The sequence below is a fragment of the Ovis canadensis genome, chromosome 11, assembly GCF_042477335.2.
Source record: "Ovis canadensis isolate MfBH-ARS-UI-01 breed Bighorn chromosome 11, ARS-UI_OviCan_v2, whole genome shotgun sequence".
Lineage (NCBI taxonomy): Eukaryota > Metazoa > Chordata > Mammalia > Artiodactyla > Bovidae > Ovis > Ovis canadensis.
In genome coordinates, this window is record NC_091255.1 from 35,994,961 (window position 1) to 36,010,579 (window position 15,619).

The 15,619-nt window shown below is 52.4% G+C and overlaps 1 protein-coding gene across 1 annotated transcript in view; it reads left to right on the forward strand.

Annotated features, from left to right (window-relative positions):
* Positions 1–14,384, forward strand: part of DNAH2 (dynein axonemal heavy chain 2) — a 104,444-nt gene extending 90,060 nt beyond the window's left edge. Inside the window, exons 67-88 of the mRNA XM_069542841.1 lie at positions 13–138; positions 277–425; positions 499–565; positions 710–860; positions 1,081–1,229; positions 1,414–1,547; positions 1,706–1,850; positions 1,928–2,127; positions 3,580–3,706; positions 5,062–5,248; positions 5,450–5,598; positions 5,721–5,904; positions 6,136–6,326; positions 11,283–11,474; positions 11,630–11,814; positions 12,000–12,228; positions 12,306–12,457; positions 12,585–12,699; positions 13,181–13,357; positions 13,463–13,537; positions 13,722–13,872; positions 14,005–14,384. Coding sequence (XP_069398942.1) covers positions 13–138; positions 277–425; positions 499–565; positions 710–860; positions 1,081–1,229; positions 1,414–1,547; positions 1,706–1,850; positions 1,928–2,127; positions 3,580–3,706; positions 5,062–5,248; positions 5,450–5,598; positions 5,721–5,904; positions 6,136–6,326; positions 11,283–11,474; positions 11,630–11,814; positions 12,000–12,228; positions 12,306–12,457; positions 12,585–12,699; positions 13,181–13,357; positions 13,463–13,537; positions 13,722–13,872; positions 14,005–14,159 — 3,390 coding nt within the window. The 3' untranslated portion in view covers positions 14,160–14,384. The remainder of the gene's footprint in view (positions 1–12; positions 139–276; positions 426–498; positions 566–709; positions 861–1,080; positions 1,230–1,413; positions 1,548–1,705; positions 1,851–1,927; positions 2,128–3,579; positions 3,707–5,061; positions 5,249–5,449; positions 5,599–5,720; positions 5,905–6,135; positions 6,327–11,282; positions 11,475–11,629; positions 11,815–11,999; positions 12,229–12,305; positions 12,458–12,584; positions 12,700–13,180; positions 13,358–13,462; positions 13,538–13,721; positions 13,873–14,004) is intronic.
* Positions 14,385–15,619: the final 1,235 nt, after the last annotated feature.

The following is a 15,619-nucleotide window of genomic DNA, read 5'->3' on the forward strand; positions in this document are numbered from 1 at the left end:
GCTGTCCTCCAGGGCCTGGAGGAGGATCTGGGCTACCTGGTGGGAGACTGTCTCCTGGCAGCTGCCTTCCTATCCTATATGGGGCCCTTCCTGACCAACTATCGGGATGAGATTGTCAACCAAATCTGGATCAGGAAGGTAAGGCAGGGCTCAGGTGTGATGCATGAGTTCCTGGGCTCTAAGATCACAGCCTCTGGGAGTAACAGAGATGTTGGAAAGGGGCAGAGGTGCTGGGCTCTGATACCCAGGCTGAAGCTCTGGGCTCCTTCCACCCAGATTTCAGGGCTGCAGGTTCCTTGCTCACCCCGCTTCACGTTCGACAACTTCCTGTCCAATCCTACCAAAGTTCGGGACTGGAACATTCAAGGGCTGCCCTCGGATGCCTTCTCCACTGAGAACGGCATCATTGTCACCCGTGGCAACAGGTGAGGATGCTGCTGGGAGCACAGGGCCGAGTGAAGGCTGAGCCTATCTTCTGACTCACGCTTCCTCCTTCAGGTGGGCACTGATGATTGATCCGCAGGCCCAGGCCCTGAAATGGATTAAGAACATGGAAGGAAGTCAGGTAATCAGGGCTAGGGATGGGGGAGGGCTGATTTGTCCCCTTAGATTCTCTTCCCAAGCGTGATTCTTTCTGAGGTCCTACCCTTTGGCTATTACCGATCTTGTATCCCTCAGCATTTCTTCCATAGTTTTCCTTACTTTCCAGGGCCTACAGATCATCGACCTGCAGATGAACGATTACCTCCGAATCCTAGAAAACGCCATCCAGTTTGGATATCCAGTTCTGCTCCAGAACGTGCAGGAATATCTGGATCCCACACTCAACCCTGTGCTCAACAAATCTGTAGCTCGAATTGGTCAGGATCCAGGCTTATGGTGGGGTTGGGCTGAGACCATGGCAGGAAAGCGCTGGGTCTTTGGCTGTGTCTCCTACTACCCTGTCCCTGTATTCAAACACACCTGGGTTGGGGCCGTAGGCAGGCTGAGTCCCTGCTACTGGATTCCAGTTGGGGAGCAATGGGTCAGCCCACACTTGGTCATGTGGAGTCCCTGCCCTTGACCCTCTTGTCAGTGCAGGTGGTCGGTTGCTGATGCGCATTGGAGATAAGGAGGTGGAATACAATCCCAACTTCCGTTTCTACATCACCACCAAGCTCTCCAACCCCCACTACAGCCCAGAGACCTCAGCCAAGACCACTATTGTCAACTTCGCTGTCAAAGAACAGGTGGGTGGCGACCGAGCCTAGACTGAACCAGGGTGAATCCAGAGGGCTGTAGAGTCGGCCAGGACTGATAAAAGGCTGAGATTGTGTCGGGCAGCTGGGGATGTGGGGCTTGAGAGGTGTAAAGGGATGTAAAGGGTAAAGGTCACCAGAGTGGGGTTCTCACCACGGGTCCTGGCCATCTCAGGGCCTGGAGGCCCAGCTGCTGGGCATTGTTGTCCGGAAGGAGCGGCCGGAGCTGGAGGAGCAGAAGGACTCGTTGGTTATCAATATCGCCGCTGGCAAGAGGAAGCTCAAGGAGCTGGAGGACGAGATCCTTCGGTGAGACCCTGCCTCCCCCAGCCCACAGCCCGCGGGTCTGCTCACAGGCTTGACTACAGTCCCGGGGGGCTGATGAGGGGTCGCCCCTCCCTTGCTCCCGGCCAGCCGCAGCCCCCGCTGAAGCCCCTTTATCCACGCACCTCTTGGCTTTTCTCCAGGCTGCTGAACGAGGCCACGGGCTCCCTGCTAGACGACGTGCAGCTGGTGAACACCCTGCGGACCTCCAAGATAACCGCCACCGAGGTGACGGAACAGCTGGAGACCAGCGAAACCACGGAGATCAACATCGACCTGGCCCGAGAGGTGAACCACAGCGACCTCCGGCCCCGCCCCCTCTCCGAGCCCCCGCCCCTCCGACCCTGACTCCGCCCCCTCTACAGGCTTACCGCCCGTGCGCCCAGAGGGCCTCTGTGCTGTTCTTCGTGCTCAACGATATGGGCCGCATCGACCCGATGTACCAGTTCTCCCTGGACGCCTACATCAGCCTCTTTATCCTCAGCATCGACAAGAGCCATCGCAGCAACAAGCTGGAGGACCGCATCGACTACCTGAACGAGTACCACACCTACGCTGTCTACAGGTCTCGGCGCCTCACCGCGCCCCGCGCGCGTCTGGTGTGAGGCCCAGTGGCTCTGTGCCCACCAACCCCTCTGGTTACTTGTGCTTTGGAGCTGCCCCTGCCACCGCCCCTGGTCCCCTGCTCTTCTCACCACACACCTCCCCTGGACAGTGTCTACCCTCTGGGTGACCGTCACCCATGGGCTGACCAGTCCCAGCCCCAGTGTTTCCCTTGAGCATTAGCCTTGTGTGGAGGACCTACCCCTGTGCCAGCACTTCTCCAAAGGTTAACGTGTCCACGACGCAGATTAATTTAGACTCCGACTCAGTAGGTCTGGGCTGGGACCTGGGAGCCTGCATTTCTAACAAGCTCCCAAGTGAAGCTGCTGCCCCTGGTCTGTGGCTTCCGCTTTGAGTAGTGAGGTTCCTGACCCCTTCGCCTGGATATCCCACAGACCCCTCAAGGTCAACCTGTTTCACGTCCAACTCTTTGTCTCTCCTCTTTCTTCAGGGGCTGCACCCCTGAGTGGCACCAACAGCCACCTCCCAAGCACCCAAACTAGGAGAGATTCCTGGCTCTTCACTGTCCCTCACCTCTCAGATCAGTCCATAGGTTTTGCTCATGATTCTTCCTGCACACTGTCCCCCCATCCCACCCAGACCTCTCCACTGCCATGACTCACTTCGGTTGAGGCTGCCGTGATATTTCTTTCTGAGTTCCCCCACGGGTTCCCAACAGGCCCTTCTGCCTCCAGCTCTGTCCCTCTCCAATCTGTCCTGCCGTCAGCAACGAGAGCCTTTCAAACACGAATCTGGCCATGCCACCCCAGCCCCGGCTTCCATTCTGTGGTGGTTGCTTTGTGTCCAATAGCCATAAAGTCCTCCATACCTTGGCTGCCACCTGCCCCCCAGCCTCACCTTCCCCCTCCTTACACTGGACCCTGAGCATCGCTGATGCCCTGCACACCATGGTTTTCTCATCACCACCGCCTCCTTGGCCTGTATCTGAGCTCTCCCTGGCATCCTCCCCTCTCCTCTCTGCCACATCACAGTAACTCTGCTGCACTTCTGGCTCCGCTCCAGGCAGGGGAGTGCTGCCACTCTTGTATAGGATTCATCTTGTCACACAGTAACCTCCTGTGTCCTCTCATATGGTCTCTCACTTGTCCTCCCCACTCTGCCTGACTTCCTCCAGGACAGCAGGACAGAGACTGTATTCATTCATCTTTGTGTCTTCAGGACCTGGCAGTGTACCTGGCACATAGCCGGGGTCCAGTCAGTGTTGAGGAAATTCTGGGAGAATCACATCCTCTCTCTAGAGCCCTGAAGGCTAGGCTGTTTACAGGAGGCTTGGATTAGAGACTGATGAAGGTCCTCCCTATAGGCAGGGCTCTGTGATTGTCGGGGCTACACTCAGGAAGCCTCGATGCTGAGTATCCTGCCTCCCATACCCCCACCTCCTGTCCCCTCCCAGGTACACCTGCCGCACGCTTTTCGAGCGCCACAAGCTGCTATTCAGTTTTCAGATGTGTGCCAAAATCCTGGAGACTTCTGGGAAACTCAACATGGATGAATACAACTTCTTTCTACGCGGGGGCGTGGTGAGTTGGGTAGAGAGTATATCTGAGTGTGGGGTGGACAAGGTCGGGAGTGGACCCCAGATGCAGAGGGTAAGCCCAGGATCCAGCAAGTGAGCGGAGGAAAGCTGGCAGGAGCAGGTGTATGACAAGCTCGCAGGGGCCGTGGGGAGTGGCTTGCCTGCATTACAGGTGGGGCTTTGAGCCCCTTCCCTGTGGCCCACTGATTGGCATGACCCGGCCACTCTTTCACTGTTTCTCAGGCCACTCCTTCGCCGTCCTGAATTCCGTGGTCACTGTTACACTCTCTCCTTTCCAAACACCCTCAGCCTCTTTGCCTCCTCCCCACTCCAGCTGCACAGGCTTCTCACTGTAGCAGGCATGTCCCACCCCAGGGCCTTCACACCAGCTGTTCCTTCTGCCAGAAAATTGTTCCCGCAGGTGTACACTGTGCCCCTCCCTCTCCTCCTTTAAGGCTTGATTCAAATCTCACCTCACTGAGATTTCCTTGAGTGTCTTAATATTTCCAGCTACCCTTAAGCACTTCCAGTCTCCCTTAATCTTCCTCAACTTGTTCTCTTTTTCAATGGCACTGCCATCTTTAACCTACTAGATAATTATTTGCTGTGTTTTTGGTTCATTATCTGCCGTCCCATGGGGGAAAATAAGCTCCTCAGAGGTATTTGTCTGTTCTGTTCAGTGGTGTGTCTCGAGTGCTTAAAACATAGTTGCTGCTAAGTCGCTTCAGTCGTGTCCGACTCTGTGCGACCCCATAGACGGCAGCCCACCAGGCTCCTCCGTCCCTGGGATTCTCCAGGCAAGAACACTGGAGTGGGTTGCCATTTCCTTCTCCAATGCATGAAAGTGAAAAGTGAAAGTGAATTCGCTCAGTCATGCCCGACTCTTAGCGACCCCATGGACTGCAGCCTGCCAGGCTCCTCCGTCCATGGGATTTTCCGGGCAAGAGTACTGGAGTGGGTTGCCATTGCCTTCTCCATAAAACATAGTTGGTGAACAATAAATATTTGTTAAATTAATAAGTGACAGTAAACAGGTTGTGCTTCTCTTAAGGGTGCAGCTGCAACTGCCATCATTCAGGTAGAAGGCAGTATTGCCAGGAAACCACCAGAGGGCGCCTGCTTCCTAACTTTGGACTGTGCCTTCACCCACATGGTGGCTCAGGGACACAGGGTCCCCCTTTCCTTCCATTTATTTCCCCAATAAAGGTGGATTCCAATCCATCTCAGATTCCTGCATTCATTTCTTCATTTTGTTTCATGAAATACTCATCTTGGCTTTTTCACCTTGAAAAAAAAAAAACCTCTTCTTTTGGGAGAGTCTGGTCAATGCTTTTCTCCTCTCTCGTCCCCCCGCCCCAGGTCTTGGATCGTGAGGGCCAAATGGATAACCCTTGTACCACCTGGCTCGCAGACGCCTACTGGGATAACATCACAGAGCTGGACAAACTGACCAACTTCCATGGGCTTATGAGCTCCTTTGAGCAGTATCCTCGGGACTGGAACTTGTGGTACACCAGCGCCACCCCCGAGAAGGCCATGCTGCCAGGTGCCTGCTGCCAGGCCTCCTTCTCCTTTCTTTTCCCTCCTTCAGCTGCACACCTGCTCTTTGCTCTAATTCCTCCCGTGTCTCTCCCAAGTTCCCTCAGCGCATCTGCCCCCTGGCCCAGCGTCCCTGCAGGCGCCTCTTTGTTCAGATTCCCTGCTCGTCTGTCGGGCTCTCTAACCCCACCCTTAATCTTGTCCCCAGGTGAGTGGGAAAACGCCTGCAATGAAATGCAACGAATGCTGATTGTTCGCTCCCTGCGCCAGGACCGTGTGGCCTTCTGTGTAACCTCTTTCATCGTCTCCAACCTTGGCTCCCGCTTCGTTGAGCCTCCTGTGCTAAACATGAAGTTGGTCAGTGGCTCTTTCGCCTTCCAACCTGCTTCTCTGTCCCAGTCTGCCGCCCGCGCTTCCTCGGTCTTTCCCGAGACCTCACCTGGCCTTCTGCCTAAGGTGACACCCTGTGCTGCTGGCAGGTGATGGAGGACTCGGCCCCACGGACCCCACTGGTGTTCATCCTGTCCCCCGGCGTGGACCCCACCAGTGCCTTGCTCCAGCTGGCTGAGCATACAGGCATGGCCCAGCGCTTCCATGCCCTGTCTCTGGGCCAGGGCCAGGCCCCCATCGCAGCTCGGCTCCTCCGAGAGGGTGTGATTCAGGGTCAGTGTCTACCCAGTTCTTCTGCCCCCAACCATGGCCCTGGCCCAACTGTCCACCAGCTCCCACCTGTCACCCTGCTGTCACTGCAGCTCCTGCTCCTCCAGAAGGCCTTGGGGGTTGGCACCTGAGCACTTGGACCCTCCCCCTAAACTAGCCCCTCAACCAGAGGAACAGTGGGGGGACAGAGGGGGCATGGGGAGTGGTTCCCACCACACCAGCACCTCCTTCCAGGACACTGGGTCTTCCTCGCCAACTGCCACCTGTCTCTGTCCTGGATGCCGAACTTGGATAAACTGGTGGAGCAGCTGCAGGTGGAGGATCCGCACCCTTCCTTCCGCCTCTGGCTCAGCTCCAGCCCCCACCCAGACTTCCCCATCTCCATCTTGCAGGCCAGCATCAAGATGACCACAGAGCCACCAAAGGTATGGGCAAGTGTAGGCAGCAGCAGTGCCCACGCTAGTGGGCCTATCTGTCCTCCTGGCCTCAGAGAGAGGTTGTAACCTTAGCTGCAAGGCTGCTTGTTTGATTCTTTTGTCCTCTAAGAAATTCCACCTCTGCATGCCAAACTCTTAGAACATAGTAGTAATAGCTAACTTTTTTTGAGTGTTATTACATGCCAGGCATTGTTCTAAATGCTTACATTTATTAATTCATTTAACATACACGCCTATCAGGTAAGTACTATCAGCCCCATTTTACAGGTAGGAAACTGAGGCAAAGGAAGAGTATATAACTAGTGTGTGGACCTGTCAGCCCCTTCCTCCTCTGGACACTTCCTTACATTCTCTCCCTACTGTCACTTCCTGGCCTTTCTCCTTCCCTCCAGCTCTACTGAAATTTTTATCTCCAGTACTACGAGGTCACCTTGGAATGCAATCAAACCAATCTTTTAGAATCTGATCATGTCACTACATCCTGCCCATTTACCTCTGCTTAAACTATTTTTGGAGAAGGCAGTGGCACCCCACTTCAGTACTCTTGCCTAGAAAATCCCATGGACAGAGGAGCCTGGTAGGCTGCAGTCCACGGGGTCGCTAAGAGTTGGACTGAGCGTCTTCACTTGCACATTTCACTTTCATGCATTGGAGAAGGAAATGGCAACCCACTCCAGTGTTCTTGCCTGGAGAATCCCAGGGACAGAGGAGCCTGGTGGGCTGCCGTCTATGGGGCTGCACAGAGTTGGATACGACTGAAGCGACTTAGCAGCACCAAACTATTTTAGTAGCTTCTCATTGCTTTTAATCAAGTTCACAACCCTGTTCACATGGCCTGTGTGCCGCTGCGAGCACCTCTCCTGCTTTGTCTGTCGCAACTTTCCCCTTTGCTTTCTTTACCTATACCATCAACTTTTAAAATTGTTTCGCTATTCTTCCTCGACAGACTGTGTTCTCCAGCCTGCTGCTTTTTCATACACTGTCCTCCCTATTTTCCTCCCCACCCGCTTCTTTGCCTGTTCAGGTCTCAGTCCCACCAGCACTTTCTCAGGAATCCTCTTCACTGTTCCTTCTGACCTTCCGCTACAAGAACTTTACACCTATTAGTATGATTCTGGTTAATACATGACTTCTCTTCTAGACTGTAAGCTCAAGAGGGCAGAGACCGTGTCTTTTTCGTCTCCCTCACCATTTTGCTTATCCTGTGACTAAAGCAGGGACCTGTTTGTAGTAGGTGCTCAATAAACGAGAACTGATCAGATGTACAGGCACGCAGATGTCTTTCATCATTAAATCCTTCTTTGGCCACCTTGGGGAAGCTGGCACAGTTGACTGTCCCCCCAATTTCCCTGACACACTCCTGGTCCCCCTTCTGTTTTTTGCAACATCATCGATTACTTCTGTGTTTCTTTCTCCTCCTGTCCTGTCCTCATTCTACATTTCCTCCCTTCACAAGTTGATGGAGAAACTGTCCTCTTCCTGATTTCAACCCCAATCCCCTTCTCTGGCTCCATTACTGAATTCAGTGCCAAGTATGAATTCCATCTGGTTACAAAGTATTTTTTGGCACTCCAGCACCATAAATTACTAGCTCTCAAAACAAGTCTTCAGCTCCTGCACGCAGATTATCTCCTTGGCCCATTTTTGTTAATCAGTCAGTTCAGTTGCTCAGTCATGTCTGACTCTTTGTGACCCCATGGACTGCACCACGCCAGGCTTCCCTGTCCATCACCAACTCCTGGAACCTACTCAGACTCATGTCCATTGTGTCAGTGATGCCATCCAACCATCTCATCCTCTGTCATCCCCTATCCTCCTGCCCTCAATCTTTCCCAGCATCAGGGTCTTTTCCAATGAATTGGTTCTTCGCATCAGGTATCCAAAGTATTGGAGTTTCTTCAGCTTCAACGTCAGTCCTACCAATGAACACCCAGGACTGATCTCCTTTAGGATGGACTGGTTGGATCTCCTTGTAGTCCAAGGGACTCTCAAGAGTCTTCTCCAACACCACAGTTCAAAAGCATCAGTTCTTCAGTGCTCAGCTTCCTTTATAGTCCAACTCATATCCATACATGACTACTGGAAAAACCATAGCCTTGACTAGACGGACCTTTGTAGACAAAGTAATGTCTCTGCTTTTTAATATACCGTCTAGGTTTGTCATAGCTTTTCTTCCAAGGAGCAAGCATCTTTTAATTTCATGGCTGCAGTCACCATCTGCAGTGATTTTGGAGCCTCCAAAATAAAATCTCTCACTGTTTCCATTGTTTCCCCATCTATTTGCCATGAAGTGATGGGACTAGATGTCATGATCTTAGTTTTCTGCATGTTGAGTTTTAAGCCAACTTTTTCACTCTCCTCTTTCACTTTCATCAAGAGGCTCTTTAGTTTTTTTTCTTCGCTTTCTGCCATAAGGGTGGTGTCATCTGTGTATCTGAGGTTATTGATCTTTCTCCCAGCAATCTTGATTCCAGCTTGTCCTTCATCGAGCCCGGCATTTCGCATGATGTACTCTGCATATAAGTTAAATAAGCAGAGTGACAATATACAGCCTTGATGTACTCCTTTCCCAATTTGGAACCAGTCTGTTGTTCCATGTTGTTAATGGCACCACTAATTTTTAAAAATCTGTGTTTAAAGTTGATTTTTATTTACCTTTATTTTCTTCTGTCAACAGAAGTAGTCTGTCTTCCTGTTAAAAAAATGTCAAACAGTTCAGATAAATGAATTGTCAAAGAGATGCAACCCTTCTTTTTTAATTCGTTAAGAGCCTTTCTTATTGCCTTCTAAGAGAGGCATGTGCCTTGTAGCCAGAGGGCCCTCTGTTGGCTGAACCGCGTGATGGGTAGAGTTGTGTTGGCCCTGAGGTAGGTGCTGTTTAGGTCGGTTTAATAAGCAGTAAGCATGGAGACAATGAATGGGAGCAAATTCCATGAGGAAAGAGGAACCAGACAGGATGGCTTTGCAGTGGGTGGGTCACCAGGGGAGAGAGTCCTGTTGGAGGTCAGCCCGGGAGAGCTGTCCATGAAGGGCTGCCTGCTGGTGATGCAGAACCTTCCTGCAATTCACCAAACCTTCTGAGAAAGGACATTCAGGTGTGCTTGGTGCAACTGAATTCCTTTTAGAAGCTGACAAAGAGGCCAATATTTAAAAAATTTTTTTTGAAAATAACTTTAAGTTTACAGAAAAGTTGTAAGAATAATAGTACAGAGAACCCCCTATACGTTACCCAAATCCATCTGTAGTTAACATTTTGTCCCACTTGCTTTATCATTTGATCTCTGTTTTTCTCTCTCTCCACTCATACTTCTGAAACATTTGAGAGTAAATTGTATATCCTGGCCCTTTACTGCCACATACTGTAGTGTATTTCAGTGGAAAGGACTCACTCCTAAGAATCAGGGTGTTCTCTTATATAACTGCAACACGGTTGCTGATTTCAATAAATTGATACACTATTTTAATCTAAATGTATTATGTGTTCCAATTTTGTTAAGTGTTGCAGTTATCATATACATATACAGATGGGTTTCTAGGCCCTTTATGCTGTTCATTGATCAAGTTGTTTATCCTGGGGTCAATATACACTGTATTAATTACTCTCTAGCTCTATAATAATTCTTGATGGCTGGGGAAGGCAAATCCTGCTACCTTATTCTTCTCTAGGCTATTCCTGATCTTTTATTCTCTAACATAAATTTTGGAATTAGCTTGTCAAGTTTCACCAAAAAAGTCCTATTGATCAATTTGGGGGAAATCAACATCTTTAGCATATTGAGCTTCTCAATCAATGAGTATAGTAGGTCTCTCCATTTATTCTTTCTTTTAATAAAATTTTGTAAAGTTTCTAAAGATATATACATTTATATTAGATTTATTCCTTGGTGCTTTACATGACTTGATGATGTTATAAATGATAGTTTTAAAAATCAGATTTTCATTTTGTTCTCGGTCTAACCAATGTTCTTACGTCTGTTTTCTCCCTGCTCCCTTTTGTCCATCATGATGAATCTCCTTAGAACACTGTTTCAATGTATCACTGTCCTATTCAAGACAGAAATGGCTCCAGGGTTCCTGGTGTATCGAGTTCAGTCGGCTCAAACTGCCCTTCTTACTGTATCGCCATCTACTCCCGGTCCTTCTTACCCTATCTGAGTGCTTCACTTGATTTCAGTTAGATCCTCTTCTCACTTTATCTTCCCTTCGTGCCTTTATTCCTCCAGTTCTTCCCATCTCTGGGCAGCCAAGGCCCTCCTCTCAGCCTCGTTACATCCTTCCTATTTGTAAGACTTAGCCAAACCCCAACCTGCTTATGAAGCCTGATAAATCCAAGCATGTAGCTCATTCCTGTTTAATGATATGTCACTATATACTAACCCTTTGCACAAAATTATGTACATTTCTTATTAATTCTGCCACGTCAGGTCTTAGTTGTGTCACACAAGATCTTACATTGTGGCATGTGGATTCAGTAGTTGCGCTGCAAGGGCTTAGTTGCTTGGCGGCATGTGGGATCTTAGTTCCCTCACTGGGATCACACCCACATCCCCTGCATTGCAAGACAGATTCTCAACCAACGGACCACGAAGGAAGTTCCCATGTTTGTGTTTTTGTTCATATTTTTTGGCACTCACAAATTGAGTTGGCCTACCCACCACTGAGAACATCGCAGTTGAGGGGGATCAAGGAGAGGGGGTGGAGACGAGAAGGCAGGGCTGCCATGAGTCCATACAGCGCCTGCATGTGAAGAGGAGGACAGCAAGCCCTGTGGATGAGTGCATGTCTTGGCATGCAGCTCAAGGGCTGGATTTCAACCTTCACTCATTTCTTTAGCCAATGAGTGCCCTTATGCAGTGAGCAACCTTCACAACTGAACACGGTGATGCTAGTGTTGGGGCCATGCAAGACGCATGTCATCCCATCTCTGTACTTCCTTGTCCCCAGGGCCTAAAGGCCAACATGACCCGTCTTTACCAACTGATGACAGAGCCACAGTTTTCCCACTGCTCCAAACCCACCAAGTATAAGAAGCTGCTGTTCGCACTGTGCTTCTTCCACTCTGTGTTACTTGAACGCAAAAAGTTCCTGCAGCTTGGCTGGAACATCATCTACGGCTTCAATGACTCTGACTTTGAGGTTTGTGCTGACCAGGGTCCCTCACCCCACCCTCCCTCCTTACACTGTCTGCCCCAAGGCTGCCCTGCAGGAATCATCACTGACTGGAAGCCCCTGGAAGAATTCCTGCCATAACTCTGTGTGGGGCTGGGGGTGTGGGCTGGGGCCACGCACAGGTGTCAGAGAACTTGCTGAGCCTCTACCTGGACGAGTATGAGGAGACACCCTGGGATGCACTCAAGTACCTCATCTCCGGGGTCAACTATGGTGGACACGTCACGGATGACTGGGATCGGCGCCTGCTGACCACCTACATCAATGACTATTTCTGTGACCAGGCTCTCTCGACCCCCTCCTACCGGTGAGGGGGGCACTGAATGGGGTGCCAGGTGGCAGGATTGGGGGTAGGGGCAGTGTTTGAGGAGTGAATGGGAGATTGACTTGGGGGGCAAAGTAAGAGCAGAGAGTTGGATGGATAGGGCCTTGGCCTGGCATGGGAGCCCCAAGTCCCCACAGTACAGTGATAATTCTGCACTGACTCCCCAGGTTGTCAGTGTTGGAGACCTATTTTATCCCCAAGGATGGGAGCCTGGCCTCGTACAAAGAGTACATTAGCATGTTGCCTGGCATGGACCCCCCAGAGGCTTTTGGCCAGCACCCCAATGCCGACGTGGCCTCCCAGATCACAGAGGCACGCACTCTCTTTGAGACTCTGCTTTCCCTGCAACCCCAGATTACACCCACCAGGGCTGGAGGCCAGAGTCGGGAGGAGAAGGTAAGGACAGACAGTCACCTGGGGGAGGGAAAGCAAGGCGGAAGAGAGGTCTACACTCAACGCTCCTGCCTCGGCAGGTCCTTGAGTTGGCTGCCGATGTGAAACAGAAGATCCCGGAAATGATCGACTATGAGGGGACCCGAAAACTACTGGCTATGGACCCCTCCCCACTCAATGTGGTCCTTTTGCAGGAGATTCAGAGATACAACAAGCTGATGGAGACCATCCTGTGAGATGGGGGGAGGCGGGGCTCTGTGGAACGCAGGGAGGGGGCAAGAGGAAAGGCCTTCACGGCCTGCCTAGGATGGCTCTCCCAGGCCCATCCCATCCATAACCCTCCACCTTTCCCCATCCAGCTTCTCACTGACAGACCTAGAAAAAGGCATCCAGGGCCTCATCGTCATGTCTACCAGCCTGGAAGAGATTTTCAATTGCATTTTTGATGCCCATGTCCCTCCGCTCTGGGGAAAGGTAAGATTATCTGTTGATCCTTCTCCAACAATGAACTCTCCTTTTACTCCGGGACCCGCAGCCTCCTGGTCCTAGGGAAGCCTATAGCAGAAAGCAGTGAGCCTGGGCTTTGGAGTCAGACAGGTTCAAAGTTGAAATCTGACTCTGCCCTTCACTGACTGACTTTGCAAAGTTATTAACATAGCAACTTACCCAGGGCAAGTTTCTAAGTTTCTCCAAGGATGTTTCAAGGATTCCTGGTACTGTGCACCTTAAAAGGCGCTTCATTAATGGTAATTGGTTAGCATTGCTGGTGCTATTGTTAACAGTTGTCATTTTATGCTTCTTTCCTGGAAATTGGCTTTTGGAGAGCTTTGCCGAACTATGGTTTGGGGAACAGGGGCTGACACCATATATTCTTCTATCTGCTTCAAGTGTTCACAGTAAGAATTTGAATGCATGAATAAGTGAATGAATAAACACACACTATCTCCTGCTCCAGGCCTACCCCTCACAGAAGCCATTGGCTTCATGGACCCGAGACTTGGCCATGCGTGTGGAGCAGTTTGAGATGTGGGCCAGCCGGGCACGGCCTCCTGTGATCTTCTGGCTGTCTGGCTTCACCTTTCCCACTGGCTTCCTCACTGCCGTGCTGCAGTCGTCAGCTCGCCAAAACAATGTGAGCCACATGGACAGTGTGATGGGAATGGATACTGATGATACGTATTTGCTCTCCTCTGTATGTGTGGGAGGATCCTCCCTTATTCTCACCTTCAATCTCCAGATTTCAGTGGACAGCCTCTCTTGGGAGTTTATTGTTTCCACTGTGGACGACAGCAACCTAGTGTATCCACCCAAGGTGGGTGCCACATGTTCTTAGGGCTCTGAGCAGAGGGGAGTCTGGTGGAGGAGGAGGGGCTGGCAGCAAAGGTGGGAAACGACTGGTTGAGAGGGAGGGGAGGAAAGAGGTGGCAGGACAGGGGTGGGGGCATTGGCAACTGAGGGTCTGTATTTACCCCCAACCTGTCCCCATGTCTCTCCAGGACGGTGTCTGGGTTCGGGGTCTATACCTGGAGGGTGCTGGCTGGGACCGGAAGAACTCCTGCTTGGTGGAGGCAGAGCCCATGCAGCTTGTCTGCCTCATGCCCACCATCCACTTCCGGCCTACTGAGAGCCGCAAGAAGAGTGCCAAGGGTGGGACAGTTTGCCCCCTCCCTAGTTTGCATCCTAACCCAGCCTCTGCTCCACCCCTCCCCTCCCACCTGCTCCTGCCTTGCTTTCCCAGTGGCCCCAGGGTCTGACTCATTCTCCTCTCCTTTCCTGCAGGCATGTACTCCTGTCCCTGCTATTACTATCCCAACCGGGCAGGCAGCTCAGACCGCGCATCCTTCGTTATTGGCATCGACCTCCGCTCTGGGACCATGACCTCTGATCACTGGATCAAGAGGGGCACTGCTCTACTCATGAGCCTGGATAACTGAGAGGGCCTCCTCTTCTTTTCGTTTGGGGTGGGGGTGGGGGGGGTTGGTGAGGGTCGAGGACTTCAGGAGCCAAGGCTGATAATGTACCTCGGACAGAGACTAGGCTTCACTCAGGCCTTTACCTCGGTTGAATTTGTCACGTGATGAGGCCCTGGTAATACCTAGTCGTGTTGATCGTTAAGAATTTTCTCGGAGCTCAGCTCAGTAAAACACCCCCGACCACAAGCCCCAAGTCTCTCAATGGGATGGCTGGGGTTTGGGGGGAGGGGGGGTAGTCGGGAGGAAGCCCAAGGCCTACAAAGGATGAGCGCTCCTGTGGGCTGCTGCCGGATAGGGAAAGCAGCAAGGGAAGTGGGAGGTCTGGAGAGGGAGAGGAGGCGTGGCCTCGGCGAATGGGCAGGGCAGTGGGGCCTAAAGAAGGTGTGGCTAAATCTCTGGGCAGGACTTGAGCGGGTGGGGCTGGGCTTACTTTGGAAGGGCGCGTGATCCGAATGGAATAGGGGTTTGTCAGGCAGGGGTCCGTGCTGGACCCCTACCTTGCATCTTGAACCCTGCACCCCGCATTCGGCATCATATTCGGCACGTGTGCAGAGGCGAGCGGGGCCGGCAGAAAGCGGGGCGGAGCCCGGGAAAGGGACTCCCGGCGCGAGAAGGGGCGGGACCATGAGAAGGGGCGGGGCTGGGGCGCGGGGGGTGGGGGGGCGGTGTTTGTGTTGGAAAATCCAACTGCGCCACGGGGCGGAGCGGCCCCCCCAGCCCCGACCTGGGAGAAGGGGGGGCCGCTCGACCCCCTGGGCGACCTTGGGGAACCTGAACACCTGGGACACCCCAGAACCAGGTAACGGGGAGCCGCGAGGGTGTCTGGAAAGAGGGAAACCGTCTCGGCGCAGGGGGGGCGGGACGCCTGAGGCGCAGGATGGGTAGAGATGAGGATGGACGTTCGGGTCTCTGGAGAGGCACTGGGAAGAAGACTGGGTGCAGGACGTCTGGATCCTCTAGAAGAGGTTAGGGCGGCGTGAGGGAAGAACTGGGCGGCAGATGTCTTGGGTTCCGGATGTTGAGGGGGCCCTGAAAGGACTCCCTGTCCCTATTGGGCTGGGATTCCCCTTCCCGACACTAGGGCGGGGGCGCAGCGCTGCGGTCCCTCTCTGAAGGGCAGGACTAAAGGTCAGGGTTTGCAGTTGGACTCTTGAGGGCGGGTGTGGTCAGAAAGGGATGTGTCTCAGGTCCTGGGGCCGCGTTAAGCCTCCCTTTGGTTCTTCCCACGGATGAGGTGTGTAGCCTCAGCTGTGACTCTCACACCGGCAGCCCCGACGGTCTCCCAGCGGTAGCTTTCGCCCCATCCCTTCCGCGGCACCTCACCCCGCTGCACTCAGCCTCACCGCGCTAGTACCCCATCCCCGGTCCTGCCCCCACTCTGCCACCTCGGGTTACGAGCTCACCCAGCTCGGGCCCTTCTC